This window comes from Hetaerina americana, unplaced genomic scaffold (genome assembly GCF_022747635.1).
Source record: "Hetaerina americana unplaced genomic scaffold, ioHetAmer1.1.p SCAF_7, whole genome shotgun sequence".
Lineage (NCBI taxonomy): Eukaryota > Metazoa > Arthropoda > Insecta > Odonata > Calopterygidae > Hetaerina > Hetaerina americana.
In genome coordinates, this window is record NW_027287316.1 from 7,952,045 (window position 1) to 7,971,662 (window position 19,618).

Here is a 19,618-nt window from a genome sequence, read left to right on the forward strand (position 1 = left end):
TTCTCTTAATTTTATATTTTCCAGCAATTTAATGGCAGCCTGCTGCAGTTTTGCTTGAACCAACTGTGTACAAGAGGGCAATGCAGAATTATACCATGCATGCATATCATGGTTCCAATGTAAAATGATGAATCTTTCAACGTAAAGAATGGAAGGGGGGGAGGATTAGAGGAAAATCTCCTCACCTGTGGTGCCCCCTGGCACCCAAGGCATGTACTCCTCGTCGACATTCTCCTCCATGATGGCTGGCTCATCTGGCGTGAGGGAGTGGCCATACCGCAGGCCGTGTGCCGTGGAATATGCTCCGCCTCCCATGTCCCCAGCCATACCGTCTGGCAAGGCTGCCAAGATGCCTCCGTTGCTCCCGCCCCACCCCTCTCCCTCCTCCATCGACAGCGATGACCCAGCCGAGTCAGTGGTAGAGCACGCTCCAGAGGCGGGGCTGCAAGCCAAGAGAGAGGGAGGCCGCAATGAGGGCACCGCCACACAAACAAGAGGGGGCAAAGTACGTCGTGCAGTGTACATACCTTTAGCCATTTTTAACCAAGCACTTTGCAAGAATATTTATTACCTATCATGGCCAATGCAGAACTAACATTTTTAAAATTTTAAATGCAAATTTGTTTATTTCTGAGATACACTGCTTGGGTTGAAATGCAAACTTAGATGTTCAATAGAGTCTTGCACAGTGTGCAAATACTAATAACTTTAAGTGTCTGCAATTAATCCATGAAAGGTCTATTTAGCTTTAATCCTTGTTTTTTACAACGAATGGTGAAGATTTTTATAGTTATATTAAACTTAAAAATATTTCCTTTCAAACTTTATGAAACATCAATAGAAAAACAATTCGCAGGGCAATTACATACAACATCACACAGCCATCATGATATCTCTAAAGTGTAGCAATTTTTTTTAAACCTGAGTATTACGACACGAGTAATAGTTTGGCAAGTTGTTAGCATCTCAATTTTAATTAACGAACGTTTGTGTAATTGAAGAAGGGGAGGATGTTCAAAATGACAGACGAAATCCTTGAGATCACGTCTAAAAATATGAATCAATTGAAATGAATTCAGAAAGAACAAACTTAACTGAGTTTGAGAAACTTATACCAATTTTCAGGTAATTTTTGGCAACTTAACATTTCCAATATTAAACGTCAATATTCTTCAACTCAAATTTTTTTTCGGGGATAAGTGCTAAACATCTTATGTCACAATGTTTGGAAAGCAGTGGACTTAGTTTTACGAACTAGTTTAGCTTAGAATTTAACCATGCTTGCTTTCAATAATTCAACCCGCGAAAGAGTAAAATGCTCTTGAACTGCTCCTGTTTTGAGATGAATTCATCTCTGAACAATTCAAAATTAAGAGGAGTACCTAAATATCCAAGCCTTGGAAATTCACCCAGAAAACAAGTAATTAAACAGGCCTACAGAAAGTGACAGTTTTTACAAGAACAATGGTGCAACAAGAAAAATCTGCCATGTTTAATAATGACCAATTGAAAGCACTTTTCCAAAAGAAAACATTAAATATTGGTTTTATTACCACATTATTTATACACCCGGTTTTAATGTACATCATCATTAGCTGAAGATGAGGCAGTACACCGAAACCTGATCAAAGTTAAATTTTATCGGCTGAAAAAGTGCAAAATTTGGTGATTATGTTTCAATTGCACCATATCACACCTTAATTTATGCAATCTGGCATGCCTGTTATCATTATGAGAAAACTGCACATTGCTTTTGTTAACATCAGCATAGTGCTCCTTATGATTGTCATAAAAAAAATATGAACACATGCTGACATACTTGGCAAGGAAAAGTATAAAACTTTGATCTGAGAATCAGGAAGGAGGATCTCAGTACTTACAAGATCTCTGAACTGGAAATACACAGAGATAAAACACAATTTGTCATTATTTTCTACAGCAGAGAGCAATATTCTGAAACTAGGAAACAACCTTGGTCTCCAATGATCGCATGAGACGTCAAATAACTGAAATGCATGCCACCTTGGGAGAAAGCAATGCAGTGAACACACCTGACTGGACTGGAGATGATGGGCGGTGAGTACGAGAGTCCGGCCCGAGAGTACATGGAGTGCGGCCTGGCACTGGATGAGACAGGGACGAGGTGGGCACCCCTGATGATGACCGCACTACCGACGGATGGGTTGATGATGGGGGAGGGCCCGTGGTGGAGGTGGTGGATATGGTGATGGGCGTGGGCATGGTGGGAGTGCGCGGCATGGGTGTGGTGCGGGTGGGAGGAGGAGGGGGAGTGGGCGACCGATGGGGGCGATGGGTGATGGTGGTGGTGGCTCGACGAAGACGGTAGCGACGAGGAAGGCGGGCCCTCGCTGATGGTCCTCGCCCGAGACGGCAGACTGTCGCAACGCTCCCTGCTTCCCATCCCTGGATGGAGGAAAACCAAAGCAATGAAAACCATCAAACACCCCATCAACGATTCCCTTCACTTCTCTCAAGCACCAAAATCCATTGAGGTAGGTGCGTGTGTACACCCTGTCGGGTCCTGATGGAGGGAAGCCTCAAGAGAGTGGTGAAAGTATGTGATTCAATGGAAAACATGCAAGAAACCACCAGAGGTCAAAGGAGGGGAGGAACGAAATTTCTTCAGTCGAGACGATTTTGCCTGGAGAACGTGACTTTTTTCCTTCACATGGAAGTGCATTGATTCAAGTGAGCTGGTTTAAAATTTTAAAACACTTGTGGACACTGAAATGGACCTCAATCCCACGAGACATCCCGAGTGATACACATCACATAAAAAGACGACTTGAACATTCACCAGAGAAAGATTGCACTGGTCAGATGAGTAACCTACACTACACGTAACTTGGTAACGTGCTTACTTTGGGAAAGGTTCAAAATTACTTCACATAGAAAATCCTCATCTTTAAAAAAGAAGGAAAAGGATTACTTTGCAACAGTTTAACAAAATGTTAATTTCCTATTTTTATATTGCGAGTCACATTGCAGTAACATTGTAAAAATTTTGTCTATAGAGTTGCGTGGTTTCAAAATGTTAATTAGGTGACAGAAACACCAAATCTTTTGCACTATGTTTCACTACACAACATGCACACGCAAATTAAAACACAAATTATTCAATGTTAGATTCGAACATCACAAATCCATACCAAAATTTTAACTTCCAAAATAACATTCAAGAATTCATAAATATGCAAAAAAATTATATAATCATCCAGAAACTTCAGTGGACAGTGCATAGGAATGAATTCAAAGAATGACACTCAAACTTAAGCTTCCAAATAAACTGTGGTCGAGTAAATATGATCAGAGACTAACAAATACTCTTCCATTTTACCTCAAGTATTCACTTCAAAGACTTCAGATAGCTTACCATTGAAATGATTTCATTTTAGAAAAGTTATTACTCAAATATTTGAAAAAATAATACTTCTGCAGTACTTTGAAAGTCAGAACTAATTATTTCAAATTTTAATAAATCAAAAATAATAAGATTCGTTGACTGGCAAGTTTATTACAAATACTATCATGCAAATTCAATATATTCCCCAGTATAAAGCCCACATGGATCAAATTCATTTTTACCAAATGCATAATGGTCTACGTAAATCTTGTTTTACAGGTAGGCTGCCAACCACAATTGTTTTTTTCTTCAATGTTATTTTGTCAAAATTTCATTCATTAGATGCCACTCGTGAAGAATAATATTTAAACTCAAGATAGGAAAAGTAATGAAGCAGATGAGGACATCCTGGTTCTTTATTATTCTCTCTCAGTATAGTTTGTTAAGATACAACCAGTGATAATCTCAAAAGAGGCATTTGGACATGTATTGGATTTGGATCTCTGCCTTCCTTCTTCGGTAAATCCCTTCTGCTAAAAGCCTCTAACTCCAGTACAGTGCTATCATTTTCACATCAACTCCAAAATTAAAACAGTGGCAAAATCATTCAAAGGGAAAAGAGCAATCCATTTGCACACAAATACAGGCGAATGATAGCTGCTTCATGTTTAGCATTATATGGCATCCTTTAATCGGGCATACCACTGGGATCATTTACATATTTGAGGGGTAGAATAAATCAATGAAAACATGGAATAATATCGAGACAAATAAATGGGAATAACTTTAGCATGGTAATGCAACAATTTCAGAGCGTAAAAATCATTCGCCTTGACTGGGACTCGAACCCAGATCCCTCAATAGAGTTGATGCACAGTGAGATCAAAGTTGAGGATTAAGAAGTGCATCGTGACCACTTAAAGAATAGAAGGGAGAGAGACCACATGGGCCCTGACTGCTGCGGGTATGGAATCTCTTTGTCCTTAGAGACCAAAATCCACCCCTTCTACAATTGTGGGGATTGAAATGGAAGGGAATGTAATAGTCAGGCCCCATTGTTCCAGCAAGTCGAAATATTTTCGAAAGAAAGGCATACACTAAACAGTAGTAAGGTCAATGCTATTTCTTCAAACCATGACATGAGACACAAGTAATGAGTACCATCATTTAACTTCAAAAAGACTCTACCCAAAAAACTGAGTAAGGATCACCAGTATTTCTCTGGGGTAGGACCAGAAATTCTCATAGAAAACGAGACGATTTAATAAACTGCAATCTTAATCAAATTCCAAAGAAACTGCGGGAGATGCCGCAACAGTAACTTTTAACGGAGTCATCCGCTAATGTGCATTTCAATGCAACAATTTCAGAGCGTAAAAATCATTCGCCTTGACTGGGACTCGAACCCAGATCCCTCAATATCCGGTCGAGTGCTGGATCTGGGTTCGAGTCCCAGTCAAGGCGAATGATTTTTACGCTCTGAAATTGTTGCATTGAAATGCAATCTTAATGTTGATTTTCGAAGTGCTCAAAATAATGCATTAATCTACGGTTGACTTGAACCCCAGGGCCAAAAGAATGATTGCCTAGAAATCAAGGTGAAAGATGGTGAACCCATAAGGACACTGTCTTTGTCGCAGGTGGATACTATCTTGCAACAATTTCAAAGTGTAAAAATGCCATTGTGAATAGTTTATGTCATGACATATTCCGCACTTCTATGAATTTGGATATTATCTTGATGCCGAACGATTCTAAATTAGCATCACTTTACTAGCAGCAAAAGTACTTCTTACAAAGGCACACCGGCACATGTTAAATAGTGTTGAGTATTATTTAACATGCATTCCTCGGGCTAAAAAGCTGGATTTGAAGTTAATTTCCACATTAAGCAGTGCAAGATTGGTAAACTACCTCCCTTGAGAGACGACTCCCAACTATGCTCACTAAACTGAGCATGAATGCAACTGAAAATAGATTCCAATAAATGGCTTATAATTGATAACAATCGACAAAAACAACTTCACTTTAAATCCACGGGTAGTGAACTTAAACCTGGGGATATAAAAATGGACGTTTCACAAGCCATTTGAAAAAGAAAGTTTTTTTTTTTTCAAAATACATCATGTTCAAATCGAAGGATTTCATAGACATGATGATCCATCACTTTAAAAAAAAAATTTATGAATGAAAAAATACTTAATACAGTTTTCTATTTAAGGATGTAAATAATCTACATGAAATCAACATGTGAAATTGATTAGTGCCAGTATTTTTGCAATGATTTCCACTCTCAACAAAATTGCATGAAAAATCTTTCATTTCCCATTCCATGAACAGAAAAGCCATACAGAATGACCACGCCCACTCATTCCAGGATTACGCCATGTAATCCAGTTGATTTGATGGGCAACAGTTCCCCTAAAATTGAAGGTGGCTCTAATGTCACTCGGATACAAGGACGCCAGATTGTAAATTAGCCCTTGGAGGACAACAACAAAGGAAGCAGCAAGGGGCAACACCATTGAAGTGGCAAGGCCTGGCTTCCCACGACAAAAGCCAGGACATTTTTCAGGGTTATTTAAATCCTTTGAATCACGATCTGATTTAATCAATTAAGTCTATTGTACTCTAAAAATCAGGTCATAAGTTTACCAGTAAGCCATTTGTCTGTAAACGCAGGATGTGAGACAAATTACATATTGTGAGACATCTGGCAGTCCGGCCCAGACACGGTTCAGGTGGTGAAACTATTTTCTGCTGAAGTCAAAAACGGATACAGTGGGCACATCCTGTAGCGAGACAATCGTCCGAGGCAAAGGAAAGGTTTCATTTTCAAGCAGCTGCCGCCTGCAGCATCACATGTGCTCATCTCTTACTCATTTTCCCAGTGCAATCTCTTCTTTGTGTGTGGTCCACTCATTTTGGGCGAGGACTTGCCTCGAGATATCATGCAGCATGCATTACGTGTCAGACATTGCAGAACAATGTGCTTTCTCAAACATCAACGTGTTCATATGGATGTGTATTTTATATGGACATGTGTTTTTTTCTGGAAAAGTTCCCAAAAACCGTTCCGTCAGTGATTCAAGTAATTAAAAAAGAAAAGACTACAGGAATTTGTTTCCATAACTACACACACCTAACTCCACATGAAATCTCTGTTAACCTTAAATGGTAAAAGCAACCATGTCAAAACTAAATAACATATTTCACCGGGTGATCTAAATATCTACTCCACAACCACTAATCACTCCACAAAGACATTTTCTTTCCATCAACCAAAGATGCCTCTAAGGTTTTTACAGTTTCATAATTTACAAGATTTAAGACCATTTTCCAGCTGTTCCCCTAACCAGAACATCAGTTCCTCTACATGTCACATTAGGCATGTCACAATTCAGAGGAGGAGGGGAACAACATTGCAGGCTGCAGCTACCTCACAGGAAGCAAATTATAATCGCTGAAAACAAGAAAACACATGCGTCATATCATCATCAAAATGGATATTTTTAGAGTCACCGATACTCTCTTCGCATTCCTCAACCAATCTCATACACACGACATTGTTAAAGGCCTATACTAAATTAATGCAATTTTGGATGAAGCACTATTACTGTGGGTCAGGTGGTTACAGCCTGGAAGGAGACAAGGTGGTGAGACATTTATGCTTAGAAAGGAAAAAAAAAACAAAACGCCCAGAGTAACCATTCGACCGTCATTTTTCCTTGGCAACCTGCACACGAGGAAATACCTCCCAAAATCCCTCAGCCAGTTCAAAAAATAAAAAACGCAAGCAAACGTGACACCACAACCAAACCCCAAAATTAATGCAAGGAATGAGGCATGAAAGAGGGGCAGTGGCAGCCTCCCAACTGTTGAGACCGATGCGTTAATAAAGGGGGGTGGAGAGGTGCAGTGCACCTTGCGAGTCCGTGGCACACGCAAGAGCAGAAGAGGGGATCACCCATCAGTCACCACAAACCAATACCTGAGACGGAATGGCGCCTCTGAGAGGGTGAAATGGCAGCTGCAGTGGTGCCTGCCTGCTGGTTGTGATGCTGCTGCTGGTGGTGCTGGTAGTGGTGGTGGTGATGGTGGTGGTGGATGCCACTTTGCTGCCCCCGTTGCTGTGCACCGGCCCCCACCCACCCACCGAGCCTCTGCGGGAGCCCCGACGACGAATGCTGTGTGGGGTGGGGGTGAGGCAGGGCCTGTGGCCTCCAACCTAGGCGGGCCATCGAGGGAAGGGGAGAGAGCAACAACAATCAGGGGTGGAAGAGAGAGAGAGAGAGCATGCAGGATGAGAGCAGTGGAGAGGGAGTGCAGAGATGATGGTTGGAGGGAGGACTGAGGGGGTTGGGGACTAAGGGGGTAAGGGGTCTGCAGCACCATGCATCCATGCGGCAGGGGTCTGCTTTTTTGAGGTCCCCAAATGGTGAAGCAAGAGGTGAGTGGGTGCTCTAGTTGCATGACCAGTGATATGAAACCTGAGAGGTTCCTCTGAACATTTTTCTGTCAAGAATGATATGAATAGGAGCCTTCCACCCTATTCACTTCTATTGTTTATCACTATCCACATTGACTATGCACTTATTACATCAGGGTTTTTCAAAGTTTGATCAAGTGCGACTGTGACACCATAGGGTACTACTGCATGGCCAAACAACTCTTAATTGAACTCCCACAAGGATGTAAGTGCAAAACAGTTCACCTGTTCCATTTTTTTTTCCAAGTTTACCATTGCATGCAAATTCTAATCGAATATGTGTAAAGCATTTTGAAATTAATACAAATACACCACATTCTTAAAGTTAATCCGCCTTTAAACGAATGACAGCCTAAGCAACGATTTGTAATGACTGGAATTGAATATTAATACGTGGTAATGACCCTTCAATTAACATTTGAAATAACTTAAACATTGGTATAAAAATTATACCAACTTTTTAAGAGTTTCATGTGTTATTTTGGAACATTCAAGGACTTAATCTCTTGCTTGGGGACCTGAGAAGATCAGTGGTGATTTATTCAAACTTCAAGATGAATAAGGATTTATGTTTAAATTCGTACATTCTATTCTAGAGATAAATGGATGTTGCATTTGCAGGTGTTGCCATACTTTTTAACTAACAAAATTTTTATAAACAATATTTCTATTTTTTCAATGTCAGCAATATGCAATTGGTTCCTGGAAATAATCTAATTAGTATTTAAACATTTCAGTTCACAGACTTAACTCCTGGTTGCATTTTTGGCAAGCAGGGTACCACCTGCACTTTCACTGAATCAGTCCCTCAAACTTCACACCACTGGCCGCAGGTTAGAGGGAAGTGGAGAGGAGAGTGGGTGGTGTGTGGGCGGGTGTTGTACAAGGAAGGAAAGGGATAGAGAGAGAGAGAGAGAGACAGGTGGGGGTGTGCAAGCACTGTGCCCACTAGAGACTGGTGGTGCACTCACATCACGCAAGAGAGGAGTCAGGAACAATAACAGCACACATTAAAAGAAATTGACATCTAGAGAGGCTCTTTCGACCCATCTTCACATTCATTTGCCAACCCAGAATCATGGGAATAAACAGCCTAATCATTTTAGCAACAATAATCATGTATGAAAGTAAAATATTGAACTGAGTACGAAAGCTAGGCCTTAAGCGATTGACACGGGGACAATTAACAAGAGTTCCACAAAAAAAAAAACACCACATGACTTCTCGAATTCAAAGAGGGAGGAAATTTTTCATGGCATGAACAAGTCATACAATTGAGGAGAAATAAACTATTTCAGAACTTTTTATAAGAATAATGTACCTTTGTGTGGTTTAATTTACTCAAACTGCATTCAAAACATTTTTCACTTCTAAAAAAATTCAGTAGACCTTAAATGATCCTACTGAGCACATACAGGGAAAACACGCTGAAAATTCTAAGGGGGATCGAAGTGATCATCCCAGGATGGGCACATTTTCCATCATACATGGGGGGAAGAAATGGGCAGAGCCATTATTTAGAGAATTAAAAATGTGACAGGTATAAATGCCTACATTTAAATTAATAATTTACCTTTAGAAACATAACAGACTATATGAAAACGTGATTTCAAAAAATAAAAAAGTGGTTTATGATCAGGGTGCCAAAATGTTAAGGAACTCCAAGCATGGAACAAGCCAGCTGGAAAAAACCAACCCAAAATATCATTTCTAACTTGACATGATTTAAATGCAACTGGCCCATGAATAAAATCAAAGCTACACTTGATGATTTCTGTGTCACAAGGGTTCTATCTTTCAGATGATCTTATATGAGAATGAAATGCTCAAAATATGTTTTGATTCATGTATTTCTGGAATTTTTATCTAATGCATATTCCATTTTTGACAGGTTGAACTGAAGTACAAATACTGATTTACTGTAAAAATAGGATATTTCCATTCAAAAAAAATTATTAAATTAACTCATTCAAACAAAGACATAGAACGAGCATTTTAAGAGTGACTTAAAAAAGTGCCCCCACTATGACAAGTGACACAGAAACTGCACTGCATTCCTTGCCATAAAAAATTCTAATGATTCTGCATTGAATAAGGGTGGGATGATGATTATCAGATGGTTTAGAATGACTGGAAATCGGGATCCACCTTCGTGGATGGCTTAAACACCTAAATGATGAATTCTCGCCACAATGAATTCTCACAATCCTGATGAAATACTTTCATTTCATTACGCAAATATATGGAAAAATGCATAAGGCCCTAATGATCGTTCTGTTCCTTGAAGTGAAACCTGAGGTCAATGAACTAATACACTGTCAACCTCAAATGCAACACGAAAATGGGTCCTTTCCTAGCAAGAAGAAGACACACAAACATTGCACTCAATGATTAAAAGGGTTAAAAGGTTACAACAGAGGATACACTTCGGGGAGACTGGGTAGGGCTTCACAATTTCGCAGCCTCTTCAAGCACACTCCATAGACTCATAACATTGTGTCTCTATCATGTACTCAACAGACTCAAGACACATTTTACCAACTCAAGTGACCATTCAATCACATCTGACCGATTTGAACACCATAATACCTTGTGGGGGTTACATTTATGACCACCATTAATGTTAGAAGCTGTGACATTAATGCAAGGCATTAATAATGCAAAACGGAATGATACCATAAGAAAAACAAGTCAAATTATCACCACCTTGAAATTAACTTTGACATTAATTATCCTTAAATAACAATGAGATTGTGCTCTGAATCGTACTCTTGATGATTTTATAATGGTAATCAGTAGAGCCAGTCCATTAGTTAGTGCTACTGATAAAGAAAGCAAATTACATTAAATGCATTCACCTGTTTAATTACCAATGTATCATTCAAATCAACTGGCCTCTAGGCCACCTCATGTGGTCCAAAATAAAAAATTGTTCAATCAACATCATAATATAAATAGGATAACATAATAAAGATAGGAGAGTTTTAATTGAGTAGCATACGATGAAAATGATTCAATCCTACAACCTGGAAAAAATCTATCTCGCATGGCGTGCAAGGCCAACAATTGTAAAGGAAACCAATCCACTATTGCTTTACGGGGTATATCTTGTGTTATAACCACAATTGGGTTTTTTTTTGTGACTGTTTTGGGAAAAGTAGGGATATGCAAAGCTTCGGGATTTGATTCACAAAATGGTTGAATGATTTGATTCACGGTTCGAAAATTGAAATCCTCAAATTTAAAAATTTTGTATTAAATGCATAGTTAAGTATGAATTGCTAATATTTTTTCATGATGCCATCAAAAAACAGAGAATTGAATACAAACTCAAGTTCGAGTAATTTGCCATTTAAGGTGAATCATCATCATATTTACAATTATTTTAGTACTTTATCACGTTGCCGTCTTATTTCTTTTCAAGCAAATATTTCACAAAATGTGACCAAAAACAAGAAATACAGATTTTTTACAAAGTTTCATTCCTCTATTTGAAATTGAATTAGTTCAAAATGGCCACATTTTATCTTGATTCATTGGAAAAATGAGATTACGTACAATCGAACATTTGTTTATTCATTAGACACACCAAGACAATCAAAATCTTAAGGCATAACGGCAAGTAAATACCCAAAATTTTTTAAAATTTTTAACAAAATTTGATTTGCTTAACATTAGACTAACTGCGCTTAGTTTTCATTTCTCACAAGATATTGCAGCTCCCAATGATCCTACTAATCCCACTGATTAAATTATCCATCAATAAATATCAAATGAAAATACACCGACATTATGAAGTTTCAGCATATAGTGCAGCTATTGATCATGATTCACTTTTAAAATTTGTCCTGGATACCCTATAGCTTATTTCTCATTCAAAAAAATGACTGGCACACTAGACATAGTAACACGAAACTTTGATTTGGGCCAAAAAGATCAATAATTTATTATTGTATTACGTACTAAAAAAATTGGAAGTTCTAAATAAAATTTGTAAAAAGATATTCCAAACCTTAACTCACTCTATTAAAATAATTACCACCAATTTAACTTGCATGGGCAATGCGTAAAATCGGTAATTTCTGATCTAAAAATTCTCTTCACTGATTAAATTTGATGACTCATATTATGTAATTCTACGGCTTAATTTTCAGTTTTATTTTAAGATTAAACCATTTTCTCTAGCTTCTCTAAGGGACCATTGAAATGGCTGAGGATACTATTTCAATGAATAAAAATTATAATTTTGCTTGTAAAAACTTTTTCTAATAACTGTTTGAAATTTATCGCTTGAAATTGACAAACCTCGTAACTTCCAATTCATGATATATTAAGGAAAACATTTATATTAATGAAAAAACAGCCACAACAGGAAAATCATTGACTTACAGCATTGGATCCCATTTAATACAATATATTGAGATATATGCGGTTATTTGAGAATTATCAAATCACCTAGCGAAGCATTTTAAAATTTGTTTAAAAATGTGTAAAGAGAAAATATGCAAGGCAAATATTTGTACGATCAGTCTATTGTAAATGCCATCGAGCCATAAAGCATTTCTGAAAATATATGAAAATGGCATTTTTTACTATTATTTAACGTAAATAGTTTTTCATGATCAAAATAAACTTTGGAAGTATAAATTTTTAAATATGCACTCAAGATCACACATTAAGGTATTTAAGGCTTAAAAATATTGAACAGAAAAAGAAATTACATTTTTGTGTTATTGCATCCGAGTAACCCAAAGCAAAGCATGTGACCAACCAACCATGAAGACCATCAACAGTATAAAATAACAGAAAGAGAGATGGCTTAATAATTGCTCGCTGAGGCATGACTTTTGACAAAATTATTTAACAAACAAAAGTTCACAATCCATGAGGTTACAAGTCAAATGTAATTTTCCCAAAATTCTATCACAACCAGAAGCATGTTAATCATTTATCCTCATGTTAGTCTTAACTTTATACGTAATATGATAATTCTAGGAGGAAAATTTAAATATCAAAAAATCTATTGAAGAATTTAACATCATAAAAATTTTTAACATTTTAGTTGCACAAACAGCTAATAATTGGAAATTTGAAAACATTATGTTTTGCTGATATGAAAACAAAAAATGGCGATAGAAATATGTTTGTGGAATGCAGAAATCATTATTTTATCATTACAAGTGTTCTACATATTTAGGGAAACTTGCGATTACTTCTTTCTAAGATTTACATGACACAAGTGTCCCAACGAACACTTCCCAATCTTGCTTAACTTTCACCCATGTACATCCAGTATTATAAGGGAGAGACAATGAAGGCCAGTTCACAGCGAACGCAAGAACTTGGGAAACAACTTAATTTAGAATTGAGAGAATATGCACAGAGTCATGAGTCTTTTTACAACATGCACCTCAGGAATTTAAATTAATTTTAAATGAGCAACGTTCAATTTTTAAGACTAAGCTGTTGAATATCGCAAGTACGAGGAAGAGAGTGTTCTTAATGTCATATGTGCTTGTATTCCAGGGACATGAGCGAACAAAAATCATAATATCCTTATAAACAATGAAATTTACTGCTATGCTTATCTTGGAATATACTTGTATGAGAATTTGCACTTGCACCACTGCTGACTTAATTAATCAAGTCGTTACATTCAATGTGAACTAGCCATAAAGGTTGACGACAGCTGTACAGCTAAGGAAAATCACAGATTTACTGGGTGTGGAACAAAATGAAGATGTAAACGCTAGTTACAAGCACCAGAACAACTATCAGATACAATTATCCATTGAAGAAAACGGGAAAGAACTGTCCACATCAATGGATATACCCACAGCATTACTATTTAGTAGCAGCTGTTTGGAAAAAGTGGTAACATATAATTATATTATATAATATTAACAAGACTATAACAATTATTCAACGGTAAATAATATTCTAGCTAAAATCATCACCTTAAAAGTAGCCTGAACAGTGAAATAATCTTGCAGTGGAAACAGAATAGAAAAACTTCATTTTTTAATGGTTGATTACCATCACTAAACCTTTCAAACAATTCTATAATCATGCTTGGTGTTACTATTAGATACTGAAGTACAGTACATATTTAAATATCCTTCAAATACAAATGAGCAATTATTATTTTTTAAACCATGAAACCTCAAATTCATGTTTCTGAGGGAACCAGTGAATGAAGATGTAAAATCGAGTTTTATGCTAACTTGAGGTTAGGAGGAGTTAACAATGTTTTTCAGTTTATTTTGATGCTTGACAAAGATGATACCACACAGGATTGTAATAAAATACACGCCAATCATTTGTTTATTCACAATAAAATTCCTCATACTGAAATAATGGAAAAACAACTTCTCATATAAACACTAAGAGATCTATATCAAATTTAGATAGAAAATTAATACTCTCAGTTCATCATTAAATGTTTTTCAGCACTGTAAGTGCACTACACATCAAAATGCAGAGTGCATTGTGGACTGAGGGCCTCAAAGAGAGAACAAAGATGCTTCGTATTTTAGACTATCTTCTTCCCTGTTACATTGTCCATATTTTAGGATAATTACTGCTTTCCACTGACTGCCATAAATAGCCATTTAATGTGAAAAGCAGAGTACTAGACTATTGCTTGCTTTGAAGTTTGATCCCTTCTGTTGCACTTGAATTCCAAAAGTGAACGCTCAGAAAATCATATTTTTGAGATTTAAATATTTTTTCAAAGCCGACACCCTACAGCAAAATACATTAGATCAAAGACTTTATAACTTCCCCAACTACTAAAAAATCTCTCAGAGCTTTGACTTAATTTTAATACATCCCAGAAATCAAATTTACATAGATCTCGATTTTATATGTGTTTCAGTGGTCCCAAAAAACATAAACCAAAAAATCCACAAAATATTTCAATGTGTGTAGAAAAGCATTAAGGCAGCAGAAATTCTTTGAAATCAATTTTCACTTGCGCAGGGCACTATGTACTGAAATCAGGTAAAAGTCCAACATAAACAGTCATACATACCTTCATTCCTTTGTACCAACAATGATCATTCTCTTTTACACCAAACCAAATATTTGTGAACTTAAATTGATTAACAATGCCTAGATCACCAAAGTTCAATAATTATCCTATAAATACTCTTCCCCATTTTATTTCTCCCAATTGCACTTTCCATAAAAATATTTGTGTGCCAAGCTAATCATAATTATCTAGTTTAAAGTCTTCACAAATAACACTTAGGAATTTTCAACTATCATTACAGGTTTATCATAACTGCCGCTCCTAAAGCAAAATAATATTAAATATAAAAAGAAATCAGACAGGTATGGTCAATTCAAAATATTCCTCACTCTAATCCCCTTTCTTTCTCATAACGTACTCCTAATAACTACCACTAACAGTGAATGCATCCTCCAGGTATGTCAAAGGATATTCCATTAAAATGCGTTGCTGCCCCTAACACACAACGCTGCAGGGTGCTTTGATTGACTCACCTGCTGACTGTGGGGGAGCAGAGATGCTGCCGGGGGAAGACACGTTGAACCCATGCTGACTCTGATTTGTCGACTGCGTGCCATACCGGGCACTTGATCCCCGCTGGAGCACCGACACTGGCTTTGACGCTTCGTTGGCCGATGAAGACCGAGCCCTCGGGTGAGGACCAAGATCTGCATCACCCCCACGGTCTGCCTTCTGCACGGAACTGTTTCGACAGCTCATCATGGCACTGCAATGGGTGCTCGCATTACACATATAAACACACAAATCAACTAACAGAATGTTGGAAAACTTTGCAGCTAGTCACAGCTGAGGATTTCTTATTGCACCTCTCCCTCAGAACAGACACATGCAAACTAGAAAATCTTCAACAATTCAAAAATAAAAATGAACAATTTATTTCAATTTGGACATGTAAAATTATAATGATTTAATTCAGAACACTATCTTTGTCTTAATGAAGGCTGCTTCATTAGAATCTGTAATAAATTTTGGATGTAAGTTATTTATACCACGACCATGTCTACCCTTGCGAGACACACACTAACATGTTTATAACTCTTCCTGCTGGGCTTTGTTTCTCATTAATTATTTAGAAAATTATTGCCAAATTCCAAGTCAAGTCTAGGGTGAACCCTTTCCTTTAAAAAGGCACATCAACACAAACAGATATTCAACTCTTTGATTCTATGTAATAAAATGATCATATTAAATACATAAGCATGAAAACTGGGTCATTCCCTTACTTAGTCATATGCAGGCATAAGGCAACTTTGGCAGAGTTAATACTTTTACTTGGCATTTAAATTCAAAACAAAAATATTAAAAAAAATGAGGTGTACACCTTTAGCAGGAGGGCCACAGATAACAGATGCGAATTTCAGAACCATAATATTAGACATCACCGACATCAAATTAAAAGTCATTAATATTTTGTTGCAGTGTCAACGATGATAGTTTTTGAAGGATTTCTTAATAAGTCATAGTTAACCTATTATAGGGTGCAAAATTATGCAATTTACATTTCTAGAAATGCCATTTATTTCACCAATGTAAGAAAACCATTGCATAATTTATGCAAACTTTGTATTTTTTTGGTTTCAAAATTTATGACCTTTCACAAAGTTTTTTTGCCGTGCAAAAATGAAATATCCATTAAAAAAATAGGATGCGGTTGTCCAGCAGGCTATAGTCGACTCAGTACTACATGAATTCTGTCCTAACCTATCACATGAACCTTTGGGTTGATAACTGTGATTACATAAAAATAAAGGGAAATTAAAGTTTTCTATGACAGCTTGGGAAGCTGAGGCTGCAAAAAAACATTGGAAACAGATGGTGAAAAACTTTTACACGACATAGAAAGCAAGAGCAAGTTTTGATGCACAGGACTAAAATTCTGCACTTTTTACAAAGGGATTCATAGGATTCAATGGTGCTATTTCAAGTTATCTAATGATTTGCCCACATTGAGAATAAGAGTATGCTTGTAATATGACTGAAAAGAAACAACACCTAAGCAAAGTGGAAACTAATGATTTCCCATTGTTTCTAATGTAAGCTGCACAAAAACATCCACACACATTACGTACCTAACAGTTAATATTTTCAAGTACACGCAACTTTACATAGATCTGATGCAGAGATAGACGTATTGAATCAATTGTAATTTTTATTGCATTATTTTGTACAGATTCTACTTTTGCCAGGTTTAACTATCCCATGAAGTGAACATACACTTTGTATGAGCATGGCATGCATCAAATTATCTGAAAAGCTACTCAAAAAATGGCGTTTGCTGAATTTTCCATATTTATACTGCAAGTAGTGTTCAATCTTTGTGGAGATTTTCACAAAGAATTCACCACTCAAGTCAAGGATTTAATGTAACACCAGAGCCAAAACCACTGCCAACAGAATCAAGCCTAGTGCGCAATATACTTCTCGAGAGGCCACTGATTACGTACTGTAAGATGGCATCATGCATGTTCTGGGCAATATTGGTGTCCTCCGTCTGCATCCACAGTTCCCCAGCTCCCGTTACCGATGACCTTCCAACCTCCATGTAGAAAAAGCAGTCAGAGTGGCCACAGCGACGAATGGTGTTCAACTGTAAAGGGCAAGGAGGACGGGACTTGTGAAGTTGAACGGAGAAACTCTCACATATTGAATACACTGATGAACCATTACTCTTGGCTTCACCAGATGCGGAACAATCAGGAGAACGGCCACACCTTTCACTCTCCTCACAGCCCACAACTCATTCCCTCACCGCATTTACGCACCACCGATTGCACACACTGGTCGTGTTTGTACAATCTGCCAGTTTTCAATAATTCCCAGAATACAGCACACTTCCACACATGTCATCATTCAATCTTTCCCACACCTACATGAGCAACAAAGAGTACCGCAAACTCCACCCGTTTTGAAGATTACCAATGGTATTCTCTCTTCCCAGTTCCCCACAATTTTATGTTGAAATTACAATCATAAACATAATTATAAATGCTTTGAAACTTCCGACATGCTCTTTAAAAACATACAAGTTTGAAATTGCACAGTTTTTGATGTTCATCACAAAATCAAAAGAAGTCAATAGGATTTCATCTTTTAATTAAAACATTTTTTTTAATATCCAAACTTTCCCATTTCCGTTTCATGGACATTCAATAGTCCTGAAATTTCCATATTCTCCTTTAAGGTGGGCAAATTCTACAGTTTTACCAGCCAATAAATCAGTCATTAACTATCTTCACTGCATTATTTTTATCGGTATCATATGAGGAATATGAATCCATATCAGTGAACCTTTGTCAATATTCATCATTTTTGTTTAGCTTCCTGACAATACATTCTGCGGTTCCCTTGATGATGGTTCGGCAATCTTGTACAACTATAATTCCACCTTTATAAAAATGGCCAGAAAATGGAAAAATTATACTTTTCATGACTAAAAATATTCAAAATTATACTTTTCAATTATCTATCCTTCACCATGGTTCCATTACCACGTATAATCGAAAGTTCACTGAATATCAATTCAAACGATCATTAAAAGGCTCATTTAAGGATCATTTGAAAATTGTAGGGGTCTTTTGCTCACTCCGCTGGGGAGTCATGCTTTGTGCTTTGCACTAAATGTCACACCCTAGAGGGGGTGGAAGTTGTTGCTGCCATTCTTGTACTACTGGTTGAATGGATCACTAAATAGAAGCAAGATGTGAGAGGGGGCGAGGACAGAATGTGCCGGATAGTGGCTGTGCAAGTTATGATAATTTCTTCATTTAAATGAGTACATTCCAATTTCTTTCGCTCAAGACATTTCAGCTATATCACCCCAAACTTTACATTAGTTTTGTAGTTTTATTCCTACATAATTTTTTAATTTATTTTTGAAAAAATACCTGTTGCACTTCTAACACACACATGAATATTTGGATTTGGGAACACTGTTAGTGAGCAATAGCTCGGAATGGATTGAGGGCACTTACTAAACCACTGAATGGCGCATTTAACCATTGACCTATTGAAGCCTTAAACCAGAGAGTCATACACCCCTCTTCTTCATCTTAATAGCTCTCCTGCCCCAAACAAGTTATAAAGAATGCTTCACTTAACTCCGACACAATTTAAATTTTTCCTCGATGCACAACATTTTCTTTGGGTCCTTTGAATTTTTGAATCCTTGTAATGCAGTCTTATGCAGCAATTTACACTTACAATTTGAAATATTCTGCCATTAATGATCAGTAAAATGGTGGCTAGCACACTTTACACGAAGCAAATGATGAACAAGGCTGGTTGTACGTTTAATATATTAACTGAAGAATGAATTATGAATGCTTATTTGATTTCCTTGAGAACATATTTATTCAGTAGACATTACGGCATTATATCAGCACTACATGCATGCCAAGCATGGTAATGGTTGCAATTTGAATAATTTTCTATTCGATCAGTTTCAGAGAATCCTGTTTCAGTAGATCCTGAAACGGTAGATTTCATTGGAAGTGGAACAGCTCTGGATAATTAGGCTAATAGCTATTTTATTACATTTTCATCTATTACTAGTAGTAGTTATTTTAATGGGAGGCAACTGACAGCTAAGGTAATTTGCACCATTAGGGATGGATGGGAACGGAGGAAGGGTGGAGAGAAACCCAGCATCGGCATTAGCCTACTCTTGTCAAAAAGGCTCCAAGGGAGCCATAGTTTAACGTCCCATCCGACTGAGGTCGCACTCACTCTAAGT

General features: G+C 37.2%; 1 protein-coding gene across 1 annotated transcript in view; it reads right to left on the bottom strand.

The window, feature by feature from the left end:
* chico (insulin receptor substrate 1 chico) overlaps positions 1-19,618 on the bottom strand; it is a 61,227-nt gene that overhangs the window by 30,199 nt on the left and 11,410 nt on the right. Inside the window, exons 6-10 of the mRNA XM_071595324.1 lie at positions 17,331-17,473; positions 15,360-15,592; positions 7,356-7,592; positions 2,052-2,424; positions 186-442 (exon numbers count right to left, since the gene is read on the bottom strand). Coding sequence (XP_071451425.1) covers positions 186-442; positions 2,052-2,424; positions 7,356-7,592; positions 15,360-15,592; positions 17,331-17,473 — 1,243 coding nt within the window. The remainder of the gene's footprint in view (positions 1-185; positions 443-2,051; positions 2,425-7,355; positions 7,593-15,359; positions 15,593-17,330; positions 17,474-19,618) is intronic.